Source organism: Oratosquilla oratoria, chromosome 14 (genome assembly GCF_046742065.1).
Source record: "Oratosquilla oratoria isolate Oo_2021 chromosome 14, ASM4674206v1, whole genome shotgun sequence".
NCBI classification, from domain to species: Eukaryota; Metazoa; Arthropoda; class Malacostraca; order Stomatopoda; family Squillidae; genus Oratosquilla; species Oratosquilla oratoria.
Genome location: NC_134790.1, coordinates 62134676 through 62157450, shown reverse-complemented (window position 1 = coordinate 62157450; position 22775 = coordinate 62134676). Strand labels below are relative to the sequence as shown.

At 39.9% G+C, this 22775-nt stretch overlaps 1 protein-coding gene across 10 annotated transcripts in view; it reads left to right on the top strand.

Annotated features, from left to right (window-relative positions):
- The window catches only part of LOC143032891 (receptor-type tyrosine-protein phosphatase kappa-like), a 984894-nt gene that overhangs the window by 841726 nt on the left and 120393 nt on the right, over positions 1-22775 (top strand). For all 10 annotated transcript variants that reach the window (XM_076198111.1, XM_076198115.1, XM_076198119.1 and 7 more), the window contains 2 exons: positions 5204-5338; positions 18439-18573. In XM_076198111.1, the coding sequence (XP_076054226.1) occupies positions 5204-5338; positions 18439-18573 (270 nt within the window). The remainder of the gene's footprint in view (positions 1-5203; positions 5339-18438; positions 18574-22775) is intronic.

Below are 22775 nucleotides of genomic sequence, written 5' to 3'. Positions count from 1 at the left end.
TGGGAACGTTGCCGGGGGGTTCAAACAAGTGGAACTAGTCGCCAAATTAACAGGGGTGACGGATGTAGCCAATTATATTGCCCTTAATCTAGAGAATGACGCGTTGGCCATCTACCTGGAAATAATGGCTGGTGATGGAGTGGATTCGGGGAAGGTAAAGAAAATATTACAAGAGGCTTTCGGCGAGAGTCCGTTCGAATCGTTTAGTCGGCTGCAAAGAATGCGCTAGGCGGGCGGACAGATTGATTTTTTCGTCAACGAGATCAGGAGATTGGCTGGCCTATCTACGTTCGCGGGCGAAGGCTTGGAGCAACTGGTGAGGATGGTGTTTGTGAATGGCTTTTCAGATCGCATATCTGCTGGACTACATGAAATAAATAGTGCGGTGACGGCGAGTATGGACGAATTGATAGCTCACGCTAGGCTTCTCACGAGGACAAAGAAGGACGGGCTTTTATCGGCCACAGCAAGAGAGCAGCCGCCCACGGCGCTTGGGTTGAGACGCCAACCCGGTGATGATGGATAAGAGAGAACAGGGGAGTCCAGGGGTGACTACAGCTGATGGTGGGGGCCGCCTACTGTCCATTGTTACGTGTGTCGGCGACTAGGTCACTTCGCAAGGGACTGTAAAGAGGCGAAGTTCATCTGTTACGAATGTAATCAGGCAGAACATATGGCTCGACACTGCGACCAGGGAAACGGGCAACGGGTGGCCGCTACGGAAGCAGCCGCCAAGGAAATGTAAGGACGCCGTCCAGCCATATGCCGATTGTGGATGTCTGGCTGAGAGAAAGACGCGCGAGAGCACCAATAGATTCCGGCTGTCCAACCACGATTGTAACGACCGAAGTAGTTCAAGAATTCAGACAGGGAGATATGGTCCTGATGACAGTCGACGGAAGGGAGACAAAGTGCGAAGGTGACCAGGAAATTGAAATGGCGGAGTGCATTCCGATACGACTAAGAGTGCCTGTCATTAGAACGGTTATAGAAGGAATTGACGTGGTGCTGGGAATGGATGCAATTGCTCAGCTTGGAGAAGTCACGTTTATCGCCGGACAAGTGAGGATTGGAGCGATACGCGGCTCGAGTACGGAAGGGAGAGGGAGGACCCGTCTGAGGCCGGAAATGAACGTAGGAATGGCAATGAGGGCCGTGGAGAGCAGTGTCACAGTGAAGATCGACCCAGTTAAAATTTGATGGCCAGAAGTGGGAGGTAGAGTGGTACCTGAAAGAAGGCTCACCTCTGTTGAAGAACAAGGTCGACTGCTACAAACAGACTCTCGGAGAGTGGGTGAGGGGCGACTTTGACCTCGAAGTAGAGCGGTGGATTGATGAGGGAATTCTAAGTCCTTGGGAGGAACCGGTGGAGGTTGGAATCTTGCCCATGGTGGCAGTGGTACAGCCAAGAACAAAGTACGACCGGTGTTGGATTTCCGAGGACTAAACCAGCTCGTGAGGTGTCATATTTGCAATTATTTTATAGGCATATGTAACGAGGCCCTACGCAGATGACGCCAAATGAGGGAGGCGTCCACGATCTGCAGGTGACTTACCTACAAATTCACTTGGCGAAGAACCTATGGAAATACCAACTAATAAAATATAAAGGTAAAACGTATTGCTTAACCAGACCGGGGTTTAGGCTGTGCTCAACCCCGAGGATCATGACGAGAATCCTGAAGACCGTGCTGGAGAAGACTAAAACGATGAAGAAGGGCACGGAATCATACCTCGATGACATACTGGTGGATGATACTGTGGTATCGGCGTCGGACGTAGTGGAACATTTGGCTCGGCACGAATTATCAAAGGAGCCGGAAACGATAGAAGGAGGAGCAGTGTTGGGACTGCGACTAGAGAGAGACGGGATCGGGAGCCTGCTGTTCAAGAGAGGCAACAAGGTCCCGAAAGTAACGGACGAAATGAGCAAACGAGAGCTCTTCTCCCTGTGTGGCAAATTGCTGGGTCACCACCCGATCGCCGTGTCATGAACTAACTCTTGCGTTTGAGTTGATGCTTCGAATCTATGGTCTTGATTCGAACAGTTTCTACAATTCAAAGGCCAGATGATAAATTTGCCCTCTTTTTATGGATTTATTCAACTTCTTGGATGTCAAAAGTGGTTATGTAGAAAACTTGTTTATTTTTACATACAAAAAATAGCTTCTTAACTTAAAGTTTAGTGTGAACAGAGTGTGAGCGCGCGAGTCAAAGAAAGCCCCAAAAAAATCCCCGCGCGTCTTCTTATACCACAGCCGCACGACACCAGGGCCAAGCACAGGTGCCAATGTATGCCAATATAACCTATTCTATCACTATCTACCAAGCTCCACACAATTTACTCACTCCTTTATTTTTGTATGAAGAAGGCTCACCAAATATCAATCTATATATCTAACTCTAGAAGTAATACAATTTACAAAAGTGATTATTTTGTGTCATCATCTTGTTTACGCGTCCTCTGACCTCTGAGGGCAGGAGGTCCCAGTTGTGTAGTCCTCCGCTGTCGGCTTGCAAATCTCTTGTAACTTGAACAACCTACATAAATTACTCATGTCTACAATCAAACTTCTTACTAACTACATTTTAGGTAATCCAACATTCGCGTCATGGAACATGAAGCCGACTGGCTCCGTGTAACGTGTAGTTATATTAAGAGTCGGTCAGGGTCGAAGGATTGGGGAGAGAAGGTTGATGAGGGCACGATAACGATGATACGTGACGTAGTACAGCGGATGAAACATGGTGTTCCAGTGAGAGGACAGTGGAACGCACCACAATAGGGCCGAGGTGTAGTGTGGTGCGATGCTAGCAGCATAGCGACCGGCGTCGTCTTGAAGATAGGAGGCGTGGTAATCGAAGATGGAGCGTGGCAGCGAAAAAAGGGTGACTACCATCACATCAACGTATCGGAGTTGGACGCGACTATAAAAGGAGTCAATTTGCCGCTGAAATGGGGGCTACGTGAGATCGAAATCAGGACTGACTTAGCCACAGTAGCCGGTAGGATGAACTCAGTGCTGACGGCTGAGAAGAGAGTACGCACGAAAGGGGCTGCAGAGGTCCTTGTGAAGCGTCGCCTTGGGATCATGAGGGAGTTCATGGACGAGTTCGGCATAGAGATGAGGATGGCCAAGGTGCCGTCGGGAATGAACAAAGCAGATGCACTAACCAAAGTGAAGAAAAGCTGGCTAAAAGTGCCGGAAGAACATGACGAGAAGTTTGAAGTGTGCGCTGCAGGGTCCCTATGCACGAAAGAGTTGCATGGAACTCACCACCTAGGTGTCGATAGGTCATTGTTCTTGGCAAGGAAAGTTGACCCAAATATATCGAGGGAAGAAGTCTAGCGGGCGGTGAGAGCGTGCGTCTGATGTCAGTCAATAGACCACGCCCCCAGACGCCACGCGGCGGGGGAACTTAGCGTAGGAGAAAACTGGAGGAGGCTGGCGGTTGATATAACCCACTATCGGCGGCGCATGTACTTATCGATGGTTGACTGCGGGCCGGGACGCTTCGTCGTCTGGCGGGAGCTGAAGACGGAGACTGGAGAGGAGATTGCATGGGTGATGAATGAGATATTTCAGGAACGGGGTCCAGTGGATGAAATCCTGATGGATAATAGCACCGCATTTCGGTCGGGGGCGCTGAAAGACATGGACAAGTGGAGCACGAGACGCTCCTTTCTGGCTGCTTACCAGACGAACGGAAATGGAATAGTAGAACGACACTATCGCACGATTAAGACCATCGTCGAGAGGGCACTAATTCCACCCATGGAGGCAGTCTTCTGGTATAACATGTCTCCCAGGTCAGGTCAAGACGAAGGTTCGGTTCCACAAAGAGCCTTATTTAAATGTGATTGGCGACATCCCCACCTCAGTACAGGTGGGGGAGGAGGTATGGGTGAGGCCAAAGGATGGTAAGAGCACGTAACGGTGGACGAGAGGGATCGTAAAGGAGGTAAATTCTCGTAACAACATTTCTGTCGAGGGAGTGCCGCGACATATCTTGGATCGTCGTGTGGTGAGTGACGGAGAAAACGAGGAAGAGGGTGATGGAGAAAATAAGGAAGAGAGTCACGACGTGGTGGTGAATGAGGGGGCGGCGCCCCGGAGACCCCAGCGCGACAAGCGTCCTCCAAGATGGCTGCAGGAGTACGAAGTAGGAAATGGAGGAGACGAAGCAGACGAAGAATAGGTTGATCTCGCGATCAAGGGGTGGGGGGGGGGTGAATGTAGGGAATGTGATACAGACGGGGACGCGCGGTTGGCACCCCCGGGGCCGGGTCAAAAGGTGCGCGCAGTTGGTACGCCCGGGGGGCGGGGATGCCCGTGCGTCGGTGCCACTTAATGTGACCAATACCACGAGAGTGTGCGTGCAAGTAAAATGATCAAGAAACAAGCGGGACTGTGCAAATATTTAACCGATAGGAATAGTTAAGTTAGAGAGTGACTAAAACAAACGGTACGAAACCAATGAGGGAGTGAAGATTGAAGCAGGAGCAGGATTTCCCCAGAAATCAGGTAAGTGATGGACAGTTTCCCACAATACATATATAAAGAAATCCTGTCACAACACAATCACCATGGAAGGTACTTAGGCTGGTTCTGACCTCCATCAAAAATCAGTTTACAATATTGCATAGGTAACGGAACTTCGTCGTAACTCGAGGACTCCCTGTAATATGTGATGGTAGTGTGAGGTTGTCCATAAAGATAGAAGTAATGGTAAATCACAAATCTCAGCACCCAATTATTATTACTTATTTTCAGGTTCGTGTGGTACAAGATAGAGGTTATTGATATACCGTACAATTGTATTCATAAAAATTGATGTAGAGAATATAATGCTTCAGGTGATAGATCTCTAATCATATTACCACAATGAATTTACTACTGGATCTTCACCTACTGCTTCCTTAGACAAAACAGATCCATGGAAATATCAGTATATTTGCAAATCTACATGTTACATTGGTTCTTGTTACCTCTATTAGGTAATTCTAAACAATAAGATAAGTACATGTAATGTAGGTATTGTGAAGTATTTAATTGAAGAATTCACTTTTTTTGTAAAGTATTCAGAATCAAATTGCTGATATGAAATGTGCATCTAGGTACAAGGTCAAGTATTCATGACTTTAATCCTGAAATCTTATGGCATACTTTTCAACATTTTGATGCTGTGGTTTTTATTACAGAGTCTTCTAACCCCAAAGGCATATATTGTTGCTCAAGGGCCCAATGAAAGAACTATAGGAGATTTTTGGCGGATGGTATGGCAAGAAAATACCAGAATGATTGTCATGCTGACTAAGACCTTTGACTTTATTAAGGTATGATATATTTTGGAATTTTTATTTCTGTCATTGAATTAAATCACTTCAGTGGACTGGATACAGGGATGTCCCATCATCTACGAAGGGCTAAGATGAGAAGGAGGAAAGGGTGGTAGTGAAATGTGTCTTTTCACTTGGCTACCTCCCATATAAAGGAGAAAAAGTCTTTGGTATATAGATATATAGATTTATTTTTTTTCTATACTCTAGTGTTTAAGTTAATTTTCTGCAAGTGTCATACAGTCACTTATGTCCGTTTGAGGTGATAAGTCATTTCATCTCCTAAATGCATTTAACTAATTCTCATATACAGAAAAATATACATAAGGGGTCCCATCTCTGTATCTTCATAGGTCAAACTTGGCATTTATTTTCCTTGATTGGACTTTTTCCTCTTCAGGGCTATTCTGTGAATTGATCCACCTTTACAGAAAACTGTTTCTTAATACACATTTTCCACATTAGTTGTTTGTGTGGTATGGGAACCTGTTGTGATACATTGGTGGTACATGCAGATAGCTTTCACTAGAGAGATCAAGTTCATAGGTTCAAATCCTGGTCATGGCACATAGAAGGGTATTCACTCTGAGCAGTGGTCCCCATACCAAGAGATCATCCTTGTCTGACTTGTCCCCCCCTCTTTAGGATTCTAAAACCTGCAATCATATAACTTTTTTTTGTTTAATTTTCCAAAATTAGTATTCCCATTTTTTTCTAGTCTTTCATTGTATGGTTTATCTGCCAAGTTTGGGATTATTTTGGTAGCTGCTCTTTGAATTTTTTCTAGCTTGATTATACTTTTTTCTTGTATGGAGACCACACCACTACTGCTTATCCCTTGGCCCAGTTAGGTTTTCTGTGAGCTTTTTCATTATTACTTCATCCATGTAGAGAAAAGCATACCTAATGGTTTTTAACAAATTATGGGTTTCTCCAACAATTTAGTTTATGTTTCTCAGGAAACAATTTATTTTTCATGACCACAACCCCAAGGTCTATTTCTACACTAGCTTTGTTGATTAATATGTTACCCATTATATATGTCACCAATAACCTTTCTGTGCTACATTCCATTTCTAAAGTCTTACACTTTTTTTTGTTGAACTTCATTTCCTACTTTTGATTCCATAAAAGATGTTCAGGCCATCTTGTGGTCAGTTGCAGTCATCCTCATTTTCTATTTTCCTCATGATTTTTGCATGATCTGCAAACATATTAAAGGTGAGTGTGTGTTTGTGCATGTACTTACCTAATTGTAACACACAGGAAAAGAGCAACACTCACTGGGTCCTGTCTCCTATTCTTTTTTTTTTTTTTTACTATACCAAGCCTCAAATTAATGTACTGGACAGCTCGAACTTAATCTATATCCTTGATTTCCAATTATCATATTTATCTTTGAACTCATGTATTGTTTGAGCTTGGGCTATATCACCAAAGCTATTCATATTTATGCATCTATATGGAAAACTGTATTTCCTCACATCATGGTCTTTCTTAATTTGCTCCCATGACCTCTTAAAGCCCTCCCATCTTTAATCAAAATATCTCTTCTGTCATTGCAATCTATCCCCTTTAGTGACCTGAATACTGTAATCATGACACCTCTTTCTCTTTGATCTTTCAAAGTTGGCAGACCAAGTACTTTTAGTCTTTCCTCATATGGTTTATCTGCCTGGCTGGGGACCAGTTTGGTTGATGCCCGTTGTATTCTTTCAGTCTTGCTAATATCCTTCATTATGTGTGGGGACCATAATATTGATGCATATTCCAGTCTTGGACATATCAGGGTTTCGATGAGTTTTTTCATCATCACTTCATCCATATAGTGGAATGCCAATTTAATCTTCTACAGTAGTCTGTATGTCTCTCAAACAATCCTTCTGATATGTCTATCAGGTGACAGGTTGTCTTTTATCAACACTCCCAAGTCTTTCTCCTCTTTTGCTTTTGTAATGTGTTCACTTTCCAAGGAATAGTTTAAGGATAGCCTTTTGGCACTATTGCCCATTCCCAGTACTTTGCATTTTTTGGTATTGAACTTCATTTCTCATCCTTGACTCCATGCAAAAATAGCATCTAGATCTTTTTACAATAGTGTACTGTTCTCATTTTTCACTCTTCTCATGGTTTTTGCATCATCTGCAAACATGTTGGTAAGCTTGTTCCTTCCATCATGTCATTAACATAGACAAGAAACATTATTGGTGCAAGCACTGAACCTTGTGTAACTCTGCTCATTACTGCTCTCTAGCTTCACCTCTTATCTTTCACTACTATCTTCATATATCTTGCCTTCAAAAAGTTTATCATCCATTCTAGTAGTTTGCCACTCAGTCCTCCAATATGCTCCAATTTCCACATAGATTAACTGTGAGGTACTTTATCAAACACCTTCTCTAGGTCCAGGTGTACGCAGTCCACCCACCCCTCTCTCTCTTGCAGCACATCAATCACTCTCGAGTAAAAGTTTAAAAAGTTCGACACACATGACCTTCCAGATCTGAAACCAAACTGACTGTCTGTCAGAATGTTCATCTCTTCAAGATATTTGGTCCATCGATCTTTCACAATACTTTCACATATTTCACTATTGTGCTGGTTAGTGATACTGGCCTACGAGTATAATTTAGTGGTGTCTCCTTATTTCTACCTGTGTATAGGCACACCATTTGCCCTTTTCCAATCAAGTGGCACAATGCCTTCATTCACTGAACATGTAGATCTTGTCCACTAGTTGTTCCTTACATTCTTTAAGTATCCAGTTTGAGATCTTGTCTGGTCCTAAGGCTTTTTTCATATCCAATGATCCCAAGAGATTGAACTTTTCCCTCTTTTCTACATTTATATCCTCTAAACCTGGATTTTTGCTCCCCTCACTTTTCTCAAAAAAATTGCTCGCTTTTGAGTCAGTCAATTCATGTGTAGACATTAGTAGTGTACCAGAGATTACAAAGGATGAAGTAGAATTTGCTCAAAAAACTATGAAACATGGAAAAGCACCAGGGGAAGATGGTATATCAATAGATCTGTTGAAAGATGCAGGTGAAATAGCTCATATTAAGTTAGCTGAGTTGTAGACCCAGTGCTTACATCAAGAAAGTGTTCCTGATGTGTGGTGTAATGCTATAGTGATTTTGCTTCATAAAAAAGGAGACCAGAAGGACCTTAGTAACTATCGACCGATTAGCTTGCTATCAAATGTATTCTCCAAGATCCTTACAAATAGACTAAGTCAAGTTTTAGATGGAAACCAACCAAGAGAACAGGCAGGCTTTAGAAGCGGATATTCAACTCTAGACCATTTGCAGGCGATGAACCAACTAATCAAGAAAACAACAGAATACAATATACCTCTCTGTTTAGCTTTTGTAGATTACGAGAAAGCCTTTGACTCAGTAGAACAAATAGCAATACTAAACTTGCTACGCAAACAGGGTACAAACCAACAGATCGTAAGAGTTTTAGAAAAGATTTATGCAAAAGGTACCGCTATAGTTCGACTACAGAAAAGATCAAGATCAAGAAAGGAGTATGGCAAGGCGATACAATTTCACCCAAACTATTTACAGCTTGTTTAGAAAATATTTTCAGAAGGTTGAGTTGGGAAAAGAAAGGTTTGAAGATTAATGGCGAGTATTTGAACCACCTAATACTTGTGAATGACATCATTCTTATTTCAGAAAGAGCAGAAGACTTGCAAGATATGCTGAGCGATCTAAACAAGGAAAGTGTCAAAGTAGGTTTAAAAATGAAGAAGAGTAAAACCAAAGTAATGTTCAACACAAAAGTTCAAAGCAAAGAGATTGTAATTGATGATGAGAGTCTTGAGGAAGTTGAAGAGTATAGTTATTTAGGCCAGATGGTGAAAGTGACAAAAGATCATGATAATGAAATAAAAAGATGCATTACAATTGGTTGGAAAGTATTTGGCAGGTATAATAAAATCCTGAGAGGCTCTCTACCTTTATGTTTGAAGCATAAAGTTTACAATCAATGCATTCTACCAGCAATAATTTACGGGTGTGAGACTTGGAAGCTGACAAGGGCGATGGAAACAAAGCTAAGGACTGCACAGAGGAGAATGGAGAGATCAGTGATGGGAATAACACTGAGAGACCGAAAGAGAGCAAGTTGGGTGATAGAGCAGACTAGAGTGAAAGATATTGTAGAGGCAGTAAAAGAGAGGAAGTGGAACTGGGCAGGTAAGTTGTTGTTGTTGTTGTTGTCGTTCCCTAGACTGTCTGTCCGAGCAGTCCCGTCTCCTCAAGGAATGCCACAGCCAAAACTGGGTTTTTCCACAAATCCTTTATAGAGTGTATGTTGTGTTGTTTACGTGCATGATTGTGTATAATGCAGTCTTCCATTATGTGTTGTATGGTATGGGGTGAAGTGTTACATCCTGGGCAGCTGTTCACAATGTGGTCATCCAGCCTCTTCTGGTAGCTTAGAAGTGCTGGGTGGTGGTCGCACCGCAGTCTGGCCAGGTGGACTCTGTCCTTTCGTGGGAGAGAGGATTCAGAAGGGTGGATATCAGGGGGTCTGGCATGCAGCAATGTGTTGTCTTTCAGTGTGTTAATGGAGCGGTGAGTGATATGATTATGAATATGTTTCCGGAGGCTGGTATTTGGTGGTTGTGGAGGAAGAGAAGAGAGTATCTGTGTGTAATACAGGTCTTTGGGTGTTGTTTTAATGTTTCTCGGTGTGTGTGGGTGTTCTGCTATGTAGTGTAGCGGGTGTGATGTGTTTGTGGTGGCTGCGGCAAGTGTTTGTGTGCCTCTCATGTCGAGGTGGTCCTTGACTTTGAGGACTTTTGTTTCATGGTGTAAATGGTCTGTAGGTGTTGTATTTGTGCAGCCTGTAATTGTTTTCAAGGCTTTGTTTTGTATGATTTGAAGGGTGTTGTGGTGTGTCTCACTGAGATTGGGAGCCCATGTAGGACTCGCATAATTTATCACGAGCGTATGAATTGTTTGTATATAGTTGTATTAGTTTCTTTGTTTTGTCCAAATGTTGTTCCAGTGATTGACTGAAGTGCGTTAAGTCTAGGTATGCATTTGTTTTTTATGTTTGTGATGTGTTGTTTGAAAGACATGGATGTATCGTATGTTACACCAAGAATTTTCGGTGTGTTTGTGTGTGGTATTAGAGTGTTGTTGATGTAGAGATGAGGTATGTATTTGTGTTCTTTTGTCCAGTTTTGTCCAGGTAAGTTGGTGCAAACGAATGATGAGTGATGGAGCAAGTGTATTACTGACTGGACACCGCGAGATAGGAAGCGTGGAAGAGGGAGACCAGATAGAAGGTGGGAAGAAAAGATTGAGAAGTTTGCAGGAGTGATGTGGCAGAGGATGGCACAGTCTTATGATTCATGGAATGCTATGAAGGAGGCCTTTGTTCAACAGTGGACTCAAGATGGCTGATTTGATTTGATTTGATTGGGAAGACCATTTGAAAACTTTCATTCATTATTTCTGCCTGAGCTGAGGCCTCTTTAAAGATCTCGCTACCCACTATTAACTTGGTGATTTCTTCCCTGTGTCTCAATTTACCATTTCTAAACCTGTAAAACAGTTTTGGTTCATCTTTGCATTTATCTACTATATCTCTTACAAAATTGCTCTCTTCCTCCCTTCGAATTCTTGTATAGTCATTCCTAGCTTGTTTGTAAGCTTCTTTTATTTTGTTGTCTCTTTTCTTTCTCCATTTTTCCCACTCTGTCCTGTTTCTACTTCTTCCTATCTCTAGTCTTTGGCACATGTTTGTTCACTCCTAAGTTGTAACTGTCAAGAAAGATTTCTCATTTCCTCCTTATTCCCTTAGTATTTGTGAATTCCTGCCAGTTTGTTTCTTCAATGAATTTTCTCAACCCTAAATAATCTGCTTTCCAAAAATTTCGTTTTCTTTGCCTGTGTAATTCATTCCTTGGCTCGATTTCCTCATCCTCCTGCTGAAATTAATCTGTAACAAGTTCACTTTTTTGCTATTGGGCAAAAGGTAGTTCAAGGAGATGATGATGTTCCTGTTTACATCATGCTGCTCAAAGCACGAAATTATCAACAAAACAAAAGTAAAAGACACATATTACCATGAACCTAAACATTGTTTTAATCTGAATACACTACAGATTCCTCTCCTCTTATTTTGGGGTTTACTTAAAACATAAAATCATTACATTAATTCAGTTAATCTATTATGAGGTTTCACTGACCTATTTGACTTTCTCAATACTGGCTCAGTAGGAACATATGGTTCCTTAATAGGTTTGTCAATGTTATTATTAGGAAGCACTTCATTGGAAACTGCAGGTTATGAAATGGTATCACTGGTAACACAGTCATTTACACTTTCACTGTTTCCAACATTAATGTTAGTATTTGGTTTAACAAATGAATTTTCAATTTGACAATCAAACAGAGAAGCAGAAACTGGTGATTTTTTATTTTTAATAGTATTATACCTAGTTTTCAATTTATCAGAATGCCTACACTAAATTGAATTTCCACTTTTAGTGAACACTTTTACAACATAATTTCTGGCAACCGTAACCTCAGTAATAATGCCTGGTAACCAAATTTCACCCATAGAATATTTTTTTGCAAAAACGGCTTGTCCCATTTCGAATCTGCTTTCTACACAATCAAGAACATTTTGCTTATTAACTAACATGTTTTCTTCCTCCTTTGTTTTAGTTGTTTTACATATGCCCAGAGATTTAAGTTTTCTGGGGAGCATCATTTCAGCAGGGCTTTCTTTTGTACCTGAATGAATGGTTCTCCTGCTGTTTTACATAAACCTAATATCTCTCAGCTAATCCATTGGATGCAGGATGAAAAGGAGCTGGATTGATCAGTTTTATTCCATTCCTTTCATAAAACTCTTTGATATCAGTAGAAAGAAAATAAGCAGCATTATCAGAAGCAATGACATCAGAAATCCCAAAATTAGCAAAGTTTTTCTTTAACAATTCCAAAGTATTAGCACTAGTCATACTTGGAGTATATTGAACACCAATAAACTTAGAATAAGAATCTACTGAGATTAAAAAAAAAAATACTTATTTTCTACTCCAAGGCTTATTTGCAAAATTACACATCAATTTACTTGAAGAAGCTTGATTATTTCAAACACAACATTCATAACAACTTTTTGCAAGCTATTCATTCTCCTCAGAAAGCCTGGGCCACCAAATGTTTTCTCTAGCCTCAGCTTTCATTGTAACAATTCCATTATGACTGGAATGCAGTAGCTCTAACACTTTAACTCTTAAGGCAGATGAAACAATAACTATTTTTAAACAGAACAACACCATTATGAATGGATAAATAAGTTTTAACATGAGAATATTGTCTACAAATATCTGAATTGTTATTCCATCCAAATTTTACAAGAAAAATGAATTTACTCAGTACAGGATATTCTTTTGTCATTTTCTGCACAGTTTCAAAAGAAAAGTTAAAAACATTGAAATTTTCTACAAGTTTCACATATTCAGCTGGTGTACCTGAATTGATACAATCATCAATCGGTAACCGACTCAAAGCTATATTGTGACAACAAAACAGACCACCTGATTAATCTTGCATATGAATTTATTGGAATTGCTTGAGTTTTTCTGAACAATCCAAGAAATAGTTTATGATCAGTTTTCAACTCAAAATTCCTACCTAATAGATACTATTTAAACTTTGTGACACCAAACACTATTGTTAGCCCTTCACGGTCAGTCTGTAAGTAATTTTTCTCAACAGAAGTAAGCATTTTACTAGCAAATGCAGTATGTTTTTCAACATTATTTTCAACCTATGCCTGTAGCGAAGTAGATGCAATCCTGTCAGCGATGGGGATTACATCAAGTCACTCTTTTCAAATTTTTCTGATTTATTAATAAAGTTCAACACATAATTATAACACAGTTCTGTACACAATTGATCACTAGGGCACGTCACACACCGACGACTGCTGGACCCGTGCACTGCGGTTTTGTCCTCCGGAAATGCTGAGTCTGCTGAATTTTGAGGTGCTCTCAGTCACCTTGTCAAGATTCTTAGTAGGAATGTTTGGCCCGTTACAAGTTTGTTCTTGGTTCAGCGATGGGATTACATCAAGTCACTCTTTTCAAATTTTTCTGATTTATTAATAAAGTTCAACACATAATTATAACACAGTTCTGTACACAATTGATCACTAGGGCACGTCACACACCGACGACTGCTGGACCCATGCACTGTGGTTTTGTCCTCCGGAAATGCTGAGTCTGCTGAATTTTGAGGTGCTCTCAGTCACCTTGTCAAGATTTTTAGTAGGAATGTTTGGCCCTTTACAAGTTTGTTCTTGGTTCATAATTACTACCTATATCCCATTGTATAATACATAATATATCCAGGGGGGAAGGGTTGATTACTATTGTGTTGCCGTGTGTTATTCCGAATTGGCGATTGACTGCATTTATTGTGTGCGTTCGTGTGTCTGTGTGTGAGTCTGCTTCCGTGCGCTTGGCTAAATTGCTGATTCGGCTGTCGCCGCTCTGTCGATCGTAGCGGATGTCTGGTGCCACGATGTCTGGGTTTGATTGTGACATTGCCCGCATGGTGTATGGGAATGTGGTGATGTGGTTAATGTGGTGTATACATGCCTACTGGAGAAGCATCACATTCTAGAATAAATTTTGACTTTCCAGTAAAACATGATAAAACATCAGATTTCCATAAAGCTTCTTTAATAACATCATGAGCTATTTGGCACTGTTTTGACCACACAAACTTGACATTGTTTTTTGTTAAATCATAGTGGTGACAAAATTTCGGAAAACTTATGGATAAATCTACTATAATGAGTGACTAATCCAAGAAATGACTGTAGCTCATGCAAGTTTTTTGGTACTGGAGCATTAAGGATAGCTTTAACTTTATTTGGTGATGGAGATAAGCCTTCTCCAGAAATCACTTGCATTTTTCCAGATTCAACTTGACATTAGCTTCAGCCAATTTATTCAAAACAAACTTAACTTTCTGACTTTGGTCTTCTCTTGACTTGGCACAGATAAGGATGTCATCTAAATAAATAATTAAACCATCAGTACCACTTAATGACTGTGATATGTACCTTTGAAAAATTCCTGGTGCTGATGCCAGTCCAAAAGGCAATCTTTTGTATTTAAACAATCCTTTTTAAGCTGATAAAATAAGGTATTTCTAGTCTTCTTCAGAAACCTTTATTTGCAAATATGCATTACACAAATCTAGCTTACAGAACACATTATTATCTCCAACTGTAGCCAACATTTCATCAAGCTTAGGCACTGGGTATTTCTCAATATTAATTTGACTATTTAAGTGCTTAAAATCAGCACAAATTCTCATTTTACCTGAATCTTTCAAAACTGGTACAATGGGTGAAGCCCAATCACTATAAGCTACAGGTTCTATGATTTCATTGTCCAAAAGCTCTTGTACAGCAATATCAACTAATTCTTTGTGCACTAATGGCACTTGCCTTGCTTTGATGAATTTAGGAGTACCATCTTTTTTGTATATATTTTAGCTTCAACTCCTTTAATAGATAAATCTTCATTTATTTCATAACTATCCAAAAGTTGTTTAGGATTATCAGATAATTCATGCCATTTACTGATTTCACTTTCAAAGTTGATCTAAACCTGTGATCTTAATGCCTACTTTGTTCATTAGATCTGTACCACATAAATCATTACAGTGTGAATCAGTAACAAAAAATCTATGCTTTGTACAATAGTTGTTAAATCTTACTACAAGATCATCTTGACCTTTTACATTTATTTGATGAGTTCCATAAGCAATCAATTCTTTGGAAGATGGAGTCATTTTAACATTTAGTACTTTTAGCCAGTTTTTACCTAACAGTAAAACACATGAACTAGAATCTATGTCTAAAGGTATATCATTTCTGGTATAACAGATTTTATACAATTACAAGAAACTTTCAGCAACATGCTTTTATCAACATTATAAGCACTACACTGTGGTTCTAACTCGTCTTCATGCACTGGTTCAGGTTCAGAAACTGATTTTACATTTGTATTCTTAAAACACTTAGAGCTATTTTTCTTCAAAGTATTATTGGATTTGTATGAATCATTTTGCTTAAATCTACAATTTTTTTTCTAAATAACCCTTGCAACCACAAAAATGACATTTCAAGTTTTTAAAACTACAAACAGAACTTGGATGTGGGAAACCACAATCCTTACACTTTGACATACCTTGCTATGCACTTTATGCACAGGTGTACCTGATGAACTTGAGTTCACCATCTCTCCTCCCATGTGAGCTTTCTCAAGGGACATAATGCAATCTAGGAGTGTTGAAGATGTCATTGCTTCCAGTTTCAGGTCTTCGGCAAGTAGATATTTGAAGCATGGTTCTTTATCAATTGCCATAAATAGTTGGTCTCACAGCCTGGCATCAAATGTTGCACCAAAGTTGCAATCTTTTGCCAGTTTCTTCAGGTCTGCATATAGGTCTTTTACAGTTTCTTTTTCAACTTTACACCATTGTTAAAAAGAACACAAGCTTCAGTGATATGACAGTTACGAAATGTTTCTTCAGTAATTCAATAAGCTTATCATATGTCTTTGTAGTTGGCATGTCTGGAGCAGTCAAATTTGCTAAAATTCCAAACATTTTAGTGTCTATGCAAACAAACAATTGATATTTCTTCTTGTCAGCATCAGTTATATCCTGAGTGGTCAAATGTGGTTGAAACAAAGCCAGATATACATCAAATGGTAATTCATCAGGGTTAAACAGTCCAATCTTTATGGAAGATGCCATCTTTTAAATCTGGTCTAGCTTCTTGGCTATCAAAAACTTTCATACAAATTTAGATACTCTTAAAATCTCTCTAATAGGAGAAAAACAAACAAATGAGTGATTTCCGGTGTTGTTTAACAGCAAGCAATATAAGTAAAGGCACCTACACTCGATGTGGTCACCCTTAGCCTAGTCTAAACACCAGGCATCCTGATGCACGTAATCAAAGGAGGCTGTGGTACCCACACTAGGTGCGTTTACCATTGTTTTCTGGTCTAAACCACCAGAAAAACACTCAAAAATACTTTGATCCTCATTGCTGTTGTTATATCTTAGGTTTTCCTGTGTGTGTCAATCAGCTTCTTTATTAATATCCTTAAATTAGGAAGGATAACCAAACACATGCTTGCCACAACACCATATATTTTACACTGTTTCTGTTTACATCATAATGCTTAAAGCCCATGAAAACGTCAACAAAACAAGAGCAAAAGGCACATATTGCCATGAACCTAAACATTGTTTTAATATGAATACACTAAAGTTTACCTAGTTGTATTATACGGGAAGGGGAGCTATGCTTGTAGTGACCCATCTTTGTATCTTTCAGCATCTATTTTGTTCTTAAATTCTTATATGGTTTTTGCATACAATTGTTTTGTCCAATTTGTACTAGACATCCACCATTCTGTGTGGAAAACTATTTTTCTTTAGATCTCTTCTATAACTATCCTTTTTGAGTTTCTTTTCATGTCCTCTTGTTTTTCTTTTATCCCACTTTAATAAAACTTCTCTGTCAAGGATTTCCATGCCTTTCATGATTCTGTAAATGGCCAGTAGATCTCCTCATTCTCTTCTTTGTTCCGAGGTTAGTTCCAGTTTGGACAATCTTTGTTCGTATGTCAATTTTGAGAATGTTGGTGTCATCTTTGTTGTTGCTCTTTGGATTCTTTCTAATTTCTTTATATTCTTTTTTGTGCTGGGTGTCCATAGTGTTGCAGTATACTCCAATCTCAGTCTTATCAGTATGACTAACATTTTCTTTACCATTTCTTCATCCAAGTAATTAAAAGCCACTTTTATTGATCTTAGTAAATAGTAGTTTTCTCCAACTATTTTGTTAATATGTTTTTCTGGTGACATGTCTTTGTTAATAATCACTCCTAGGTCCTTTTCAGAGCTAACTTTTTTTACTTCCTTTGTATCCATTTTATATTGCCCTGATTTTCTTTTTTTTTTGCTTTTCCCAAACTCCATTATACTACATTTCTTGATGTTGAAGTTCACCTCACACACTTTATGTGTGTGTGCTCTCCTCCACTGCTGAGGGTCACCAAGTCCTGAGGCACCAGTCAAGGGGATGTCCAAGTCTAACAGACAAAATCTATGTGTCTTGAGGCAGCAGGTTAAATCAGTAAGAGTACACTACAGGTGGGAAGCTGTATTAAGTGGACACCAGTTTGGTAATCTGGCACATTCTTCCCACTGCCTTGTGGATATCCCTGAATGGGCAAAGGCTAGAGGACCCCTATGCAAAAATATCTGCCTACTAGACACTGCGAGATACAAAGGTGGGACACCACAAGCATAGCTCCCATTCCCGCAAAATACAACTAGGTAAATACAAAGTAGGTTATGCCTGACAGACCTGGTCTTCAACAAGGCACTTCATCTGGGCTGCTCACCAGTTGTTAGGGTCTGTCCCCATCACTGGAATCCTAGGCCTCCCAGAGAAGATGGTGGGTTTTAGAAGTTTACAGTCTTTCCCACCTTAAAGATAAGCATACAACCTGTATCTCAGCTCCATTGTACAATATCACTCTCCTTCTCCTGCCTATGGGCCCACCAAAGGGCCCTCCAGAGGGGTGGCATAAACCTCTGAATGAATAATTTGTATAATTTGTATAGGAACCTCAGTTTGTTTCTGTCTCCCTCTGGCTATGATGAGTAGGTGTAGGACAGGTCCTAATGTGGTATCTTCCTTAGTTAAAAAATGTTGGGATGGGTAATTAAGAAAGGAATTGATAGTTAATGAGAAAGAAAATGTGGATCTGCTCTGAAGACCAGGTACCCCATGAGGTGAAGGTGTGGTGGCTTGCAACATTGAGTCTTTGGCTGTATTCAATTTCTTATTCCTCCATGGGATGCTGGCTTTCCATTGTCATTGGGGAAACAAAGGAAAGGAAATGAATGCATTGATAATCTTGAATTTAGCACTGATAAGTCCTGTTAAATTAATTTGTATTATTTATGATTTTTATTCTTTTATGTCCATATTCATATCTTACAATATACCTTTTTTTGCAGGTGATGTGTGTTCAGTACTGGCCAGCCATGGTAGGTCACCATGATGAATACAGTGGTATCAAAGTCAAGCTGCTGAAGGAAGAACAACTGGCTAATTTCATGATTCGCTCAATCCTGCTGACCAAAGAAGGACATGTAAGATATCATTTGATGTTAAGTATATGTATATTGTAGATATTCTTCAGTCAGTGATTTTTTTTATAGATTAGTCAATCAATTGATTGACCGATTGCTTTTTTAGATTTTTTCATAATTTTCCCTTTTAAGGTTTATATCTTTTTTTAGTAAAGTGATCAATGATTAGGACTACCTAGTTGCTGATCTGCATGGACGAGGTGCATTTACCTAGTTGTAATATACAGGAAGGGAGCTATGCTCATAGTGACCCGTCTTTGTATCTTTCAGCATCTTGTTTGTTCTTAAACTTTTGTATGGTTTTTGCCTCTTCCAATTTGTTCCAGACATCTACCACTCAGTGTGGGAAACTATTCTTTTTCAGATCTCTTCTATAACCATCCTTTTTGAGTTTCTTTTCATGTCCTCTTGTTTCTCTTTTATCCCATTTTAATAAATCTACTCTGTCAAGGACTTCCATGCCTTTTATGATTCTGTAAATGACCAATAGATTTCCTCTTTCTCTTCTTTGTTTCAGGGTTGGTAGTTCCAGTTTTGACAATCTTTGTTCATATGTCAATTTTGAAAGTGTTGGTGCCAGCATATAGATAAAATGTCTAGTACAAAGTGTGCTGAAGGGAAGATCTGTAAAAACCATCAATCAATCTGCTGACCCTGGTCTCTCTTGCAAAAGACATGTGGTCTTCATGAAACTGGCAACAGCCTCTGGGTGGGACCATAAGTCACTTAGAGAGGAGATATTGTGTTATTGTCAAGGGGTCATCAGTGTGAGGCATTGTAGTGTGAGGTGTTCTGTATCTTCTGTATGGTGGTTGCATCTAGGGCAGTTTGAATCTATAGCCAGGCCTATTCTGTGTTGGCTCTGTCTCAATGAAGAATGGTGACCTGAGAGCAGGCATGCTAGTATTTACTTAGTTGTATTTACCTAGTTGTATTTTACAGGATGGGAGCTATGCTCGTTGTGACCCGTTTTCATATCTCTCCACATCCAATTTATTTTTGAACTCATGTATAGTTCTGGCATTCACTGTTTCACTGCTTAGTTTGTTCCAGACATCAATCACTCTGTGCAAGAAACTGTTCTTTTTCAGGTCTCTTCTGTAACTGTCCTTCTTTAGCTTTTTATTGTGTCCTCTTGTTTCTCTCTTGTCCCATTTCAATAGGTCATCTCTATCAAGAACTTCCATCCCTTTCATAATTCTGAAGATGGCCAACAAGTCGCCTCTTTCCCTTCTCTGCTCCAATGTTGACAGCTGTAATTTCTCCAATCCTTGTTCATATGTCAAATTTGATAGTGTGGGTGCCATCTTTGTCGCTGCTCTTTGGATTCTTTCTAATTTCTCTGTTTTTCTTTGTGCTTGGTGCCCACATTGATATAGCATATTCTAGTTTCGGTCTTATTAATGTAGTAATTATTTTCTTAACCATCTCTTCATCCATGAGTCGAAGATCACTTTCATTGATCTTAATAAGTTGTAAGTCTCTCCAAATAGTTTATTTACATGTTTGTCAGGTGTCAAGTCACTTGAGATGATTACTCCTTGGTCCCTCTCTGAGTTTACTCTCTTACTTCTTTGTTTCCAATTGTATATTTTCCTGAAACTCTGTTTTTGCCTCTTCCAAATTCCATTATGCTACATTTCTTGATGTTGAAGTTCATCTCGTATTTCTGGCTCCATTCCCATACTTTATCCAGGTCATCTTGTAGCAATCTGCAGTCTTCGTCTGTTTTCACTCTCTTGAGTAATCTGGCTTCGTCGGCAAAAACATTTATGTAACAATTTACTCCTTTGTCCATATCATTTATGTATATGGCAAACATTAAAGGAGCCAAAACAGAGCCTTGTGGGATGCCACTTTTTACATCTTCCTATTTTGAACTTTTGTCTCTAAGTGCCACTCTCATTTTTCTCCCGGTTAAGAAGTCCTTCACCCATTCCAATAGTTTACCTTGAATTCCTCCTATTTTTTCAATTTTACTTATTAATTTTTTGTGAAGTACCTTGTCAAATGCTTTCTTCAGGTCCAGGAAGGCACAGTCTGCCCATCCATCTCTTTTCTTGTATTATCTCAATTAGTCTCGAGTAAAAGCAGATTAGGTTTGTGGTGCACGATCTTCCACTTCTAAAACCAAATTGTTTGGGGTTTATTATTTTATTTTCTTCCAAGTGTTTGGTCCATCTATTCCTGATAATCTTTTTGCATATTTTTGCTACTGTGCTTGTGAGGGACACCAGTCTAAAGTTTGTAGGATCTTCCCTGTTTCCTCCTTTGTATATTGGTACAGTCAACTCCCTGTTAATGCAAGGGTTACATTCCTGGAGATGTCGTGTTAATGGAATTTGTGTTAACCGAACATAATTTCTCCATAAGAAATAATGGTAATAGTAGGGGTTACATTCCTGGACAATGGGAAAGTCCGTCTATTTTGGGATTTTATTACTAAAAATCCTAAACAAACACACTAGTAATAAATTTGAAGGTTACAGAAACAATAGAAACACATTCTTACTATATTGGTATTTATTGTGTGGTAAAATAATTTTTTTATGCATGTAAACATTATAATGCATCACTACCATCACTGGCGCTTGCCGTGCTCCCATTCCCAACCTCACTCCCCTCTCCTTCCTCACCCCGCTCTGCCTCCTCACTCTGCTCTCCCTCCTCGCCTCGCCCTGCCTCCTCACCTCCCTCTCCCTCCTCGCCTCGCCTTGCCTCCTCTTCCTTGACTGTCTTTTTTTAAAGAAATGGTGGAGTTTCATCAGCGTCGTCTTTTTCTTCTTTTGATCTAACATCACTATGTAATAGTTCAGCTCTGACATAACTTTTCTGGCCACTGTTGCACTTCTGTTAATATTCGGATCTTTGGCTTTCAAGATATCCAGTCCTCGTATAAATGAGAGTGCTTTTTCGAGATCACTTTTGGTCAAGACTCTCTCAGGCTCTGGGGTTTCTGATATAGGCCGAGATGCAGCTGCCTCTAACTCTGCATTCTGTATTGTCTCCATCTCTAACAGTTCTTCGGTAGTCAGCTCCACTGTGTGCAATTCTAGCAGTTCATCAATGTCCTTCTACTCAAGTTGGTCAAACCTGGCTTCCCTGGCCTTGTCAAGACTTTCCTTGTTAGCTTTAGAGACATTTTCTTGAATGTCAATGTCGACAAAATTGTACGCCAATTGAGGACACAGATGTTTCCAAACCCCGTTTAGGCATTTCCTTGGCACTTTCTCCCAAGATTCTTTAATGAAGCGGAGAGCATCTTTGATGGTAAACTGCTTCCAATTTCCTTCACGGTCATCTTGTCTTTTTGTGTCCTCTCAACCATGTCAGTCAGGATCGAACGTAGATAATACAACTTGAAGGTTTTAATAATTCCTTGGTCACAAGGCTGCAGAATGGAAGTGGTGTTTGGTGGCAAGAAAGTGAGTTGGATGTTGTTGGAGAGATTTTCTATTGACGGGGGATGGCTGGTAGCATTATCCAAGTTCAGGAGAATCTTGAATGGAATCTCTTCCTTCTCACAGTAAAGTTCTAACTCTTTCTCCAATTTCCCAAAGTAGTCCTTGAATATGCTCTCCATCATCCATCCTTTTTTGTTGGAATACCAGTAGCAGGGTAGGAAGGTCTTGACGTAGCCCTGTGAAGACACAAGAACAAACAAGATTAGTTTAATGTGCCAGAAATTGTGAGTTGGTGACACAATTTTCTTTTTTGTTTTGTGCACGAAAAAATGAGCATTTACATTCTCTTTAACCCCTTCCATACGGTGCCGCACACGTAGGCGTCATGAGGAGCAAGTAGATTCGCGATGCTGCCATATCGGCGTCTTCATTATATTTATTGTAGTCGCCCCTGTGTTTTTACATTCTTCCAAATGTGTCCTGAATCCCATTCTCTGTGGTTTTCAAAATTCGCGGGTGAAAGAGAGAACGATCGATATAAGCGGTGACTATATTTTATGATGCGAGTATTATTACGACACGTCGTACGGCTGGCATTGGCTGCTGCCCGCGAGATTTAAGTCCGGAGTGAAGTGGTTAAAAGATTTCAAAGCTTTCATGACTAATAATCAACATCCATACATACACACCTTCAATGCTAGTGGATTTTCCGAGTGGTAGACAAGGGCAGGTTTCAGCTTGCAATCTCCCTCTGCATTGGCACCTAACAAGAGCATAAGACGATCCTTGGAGGCCTTA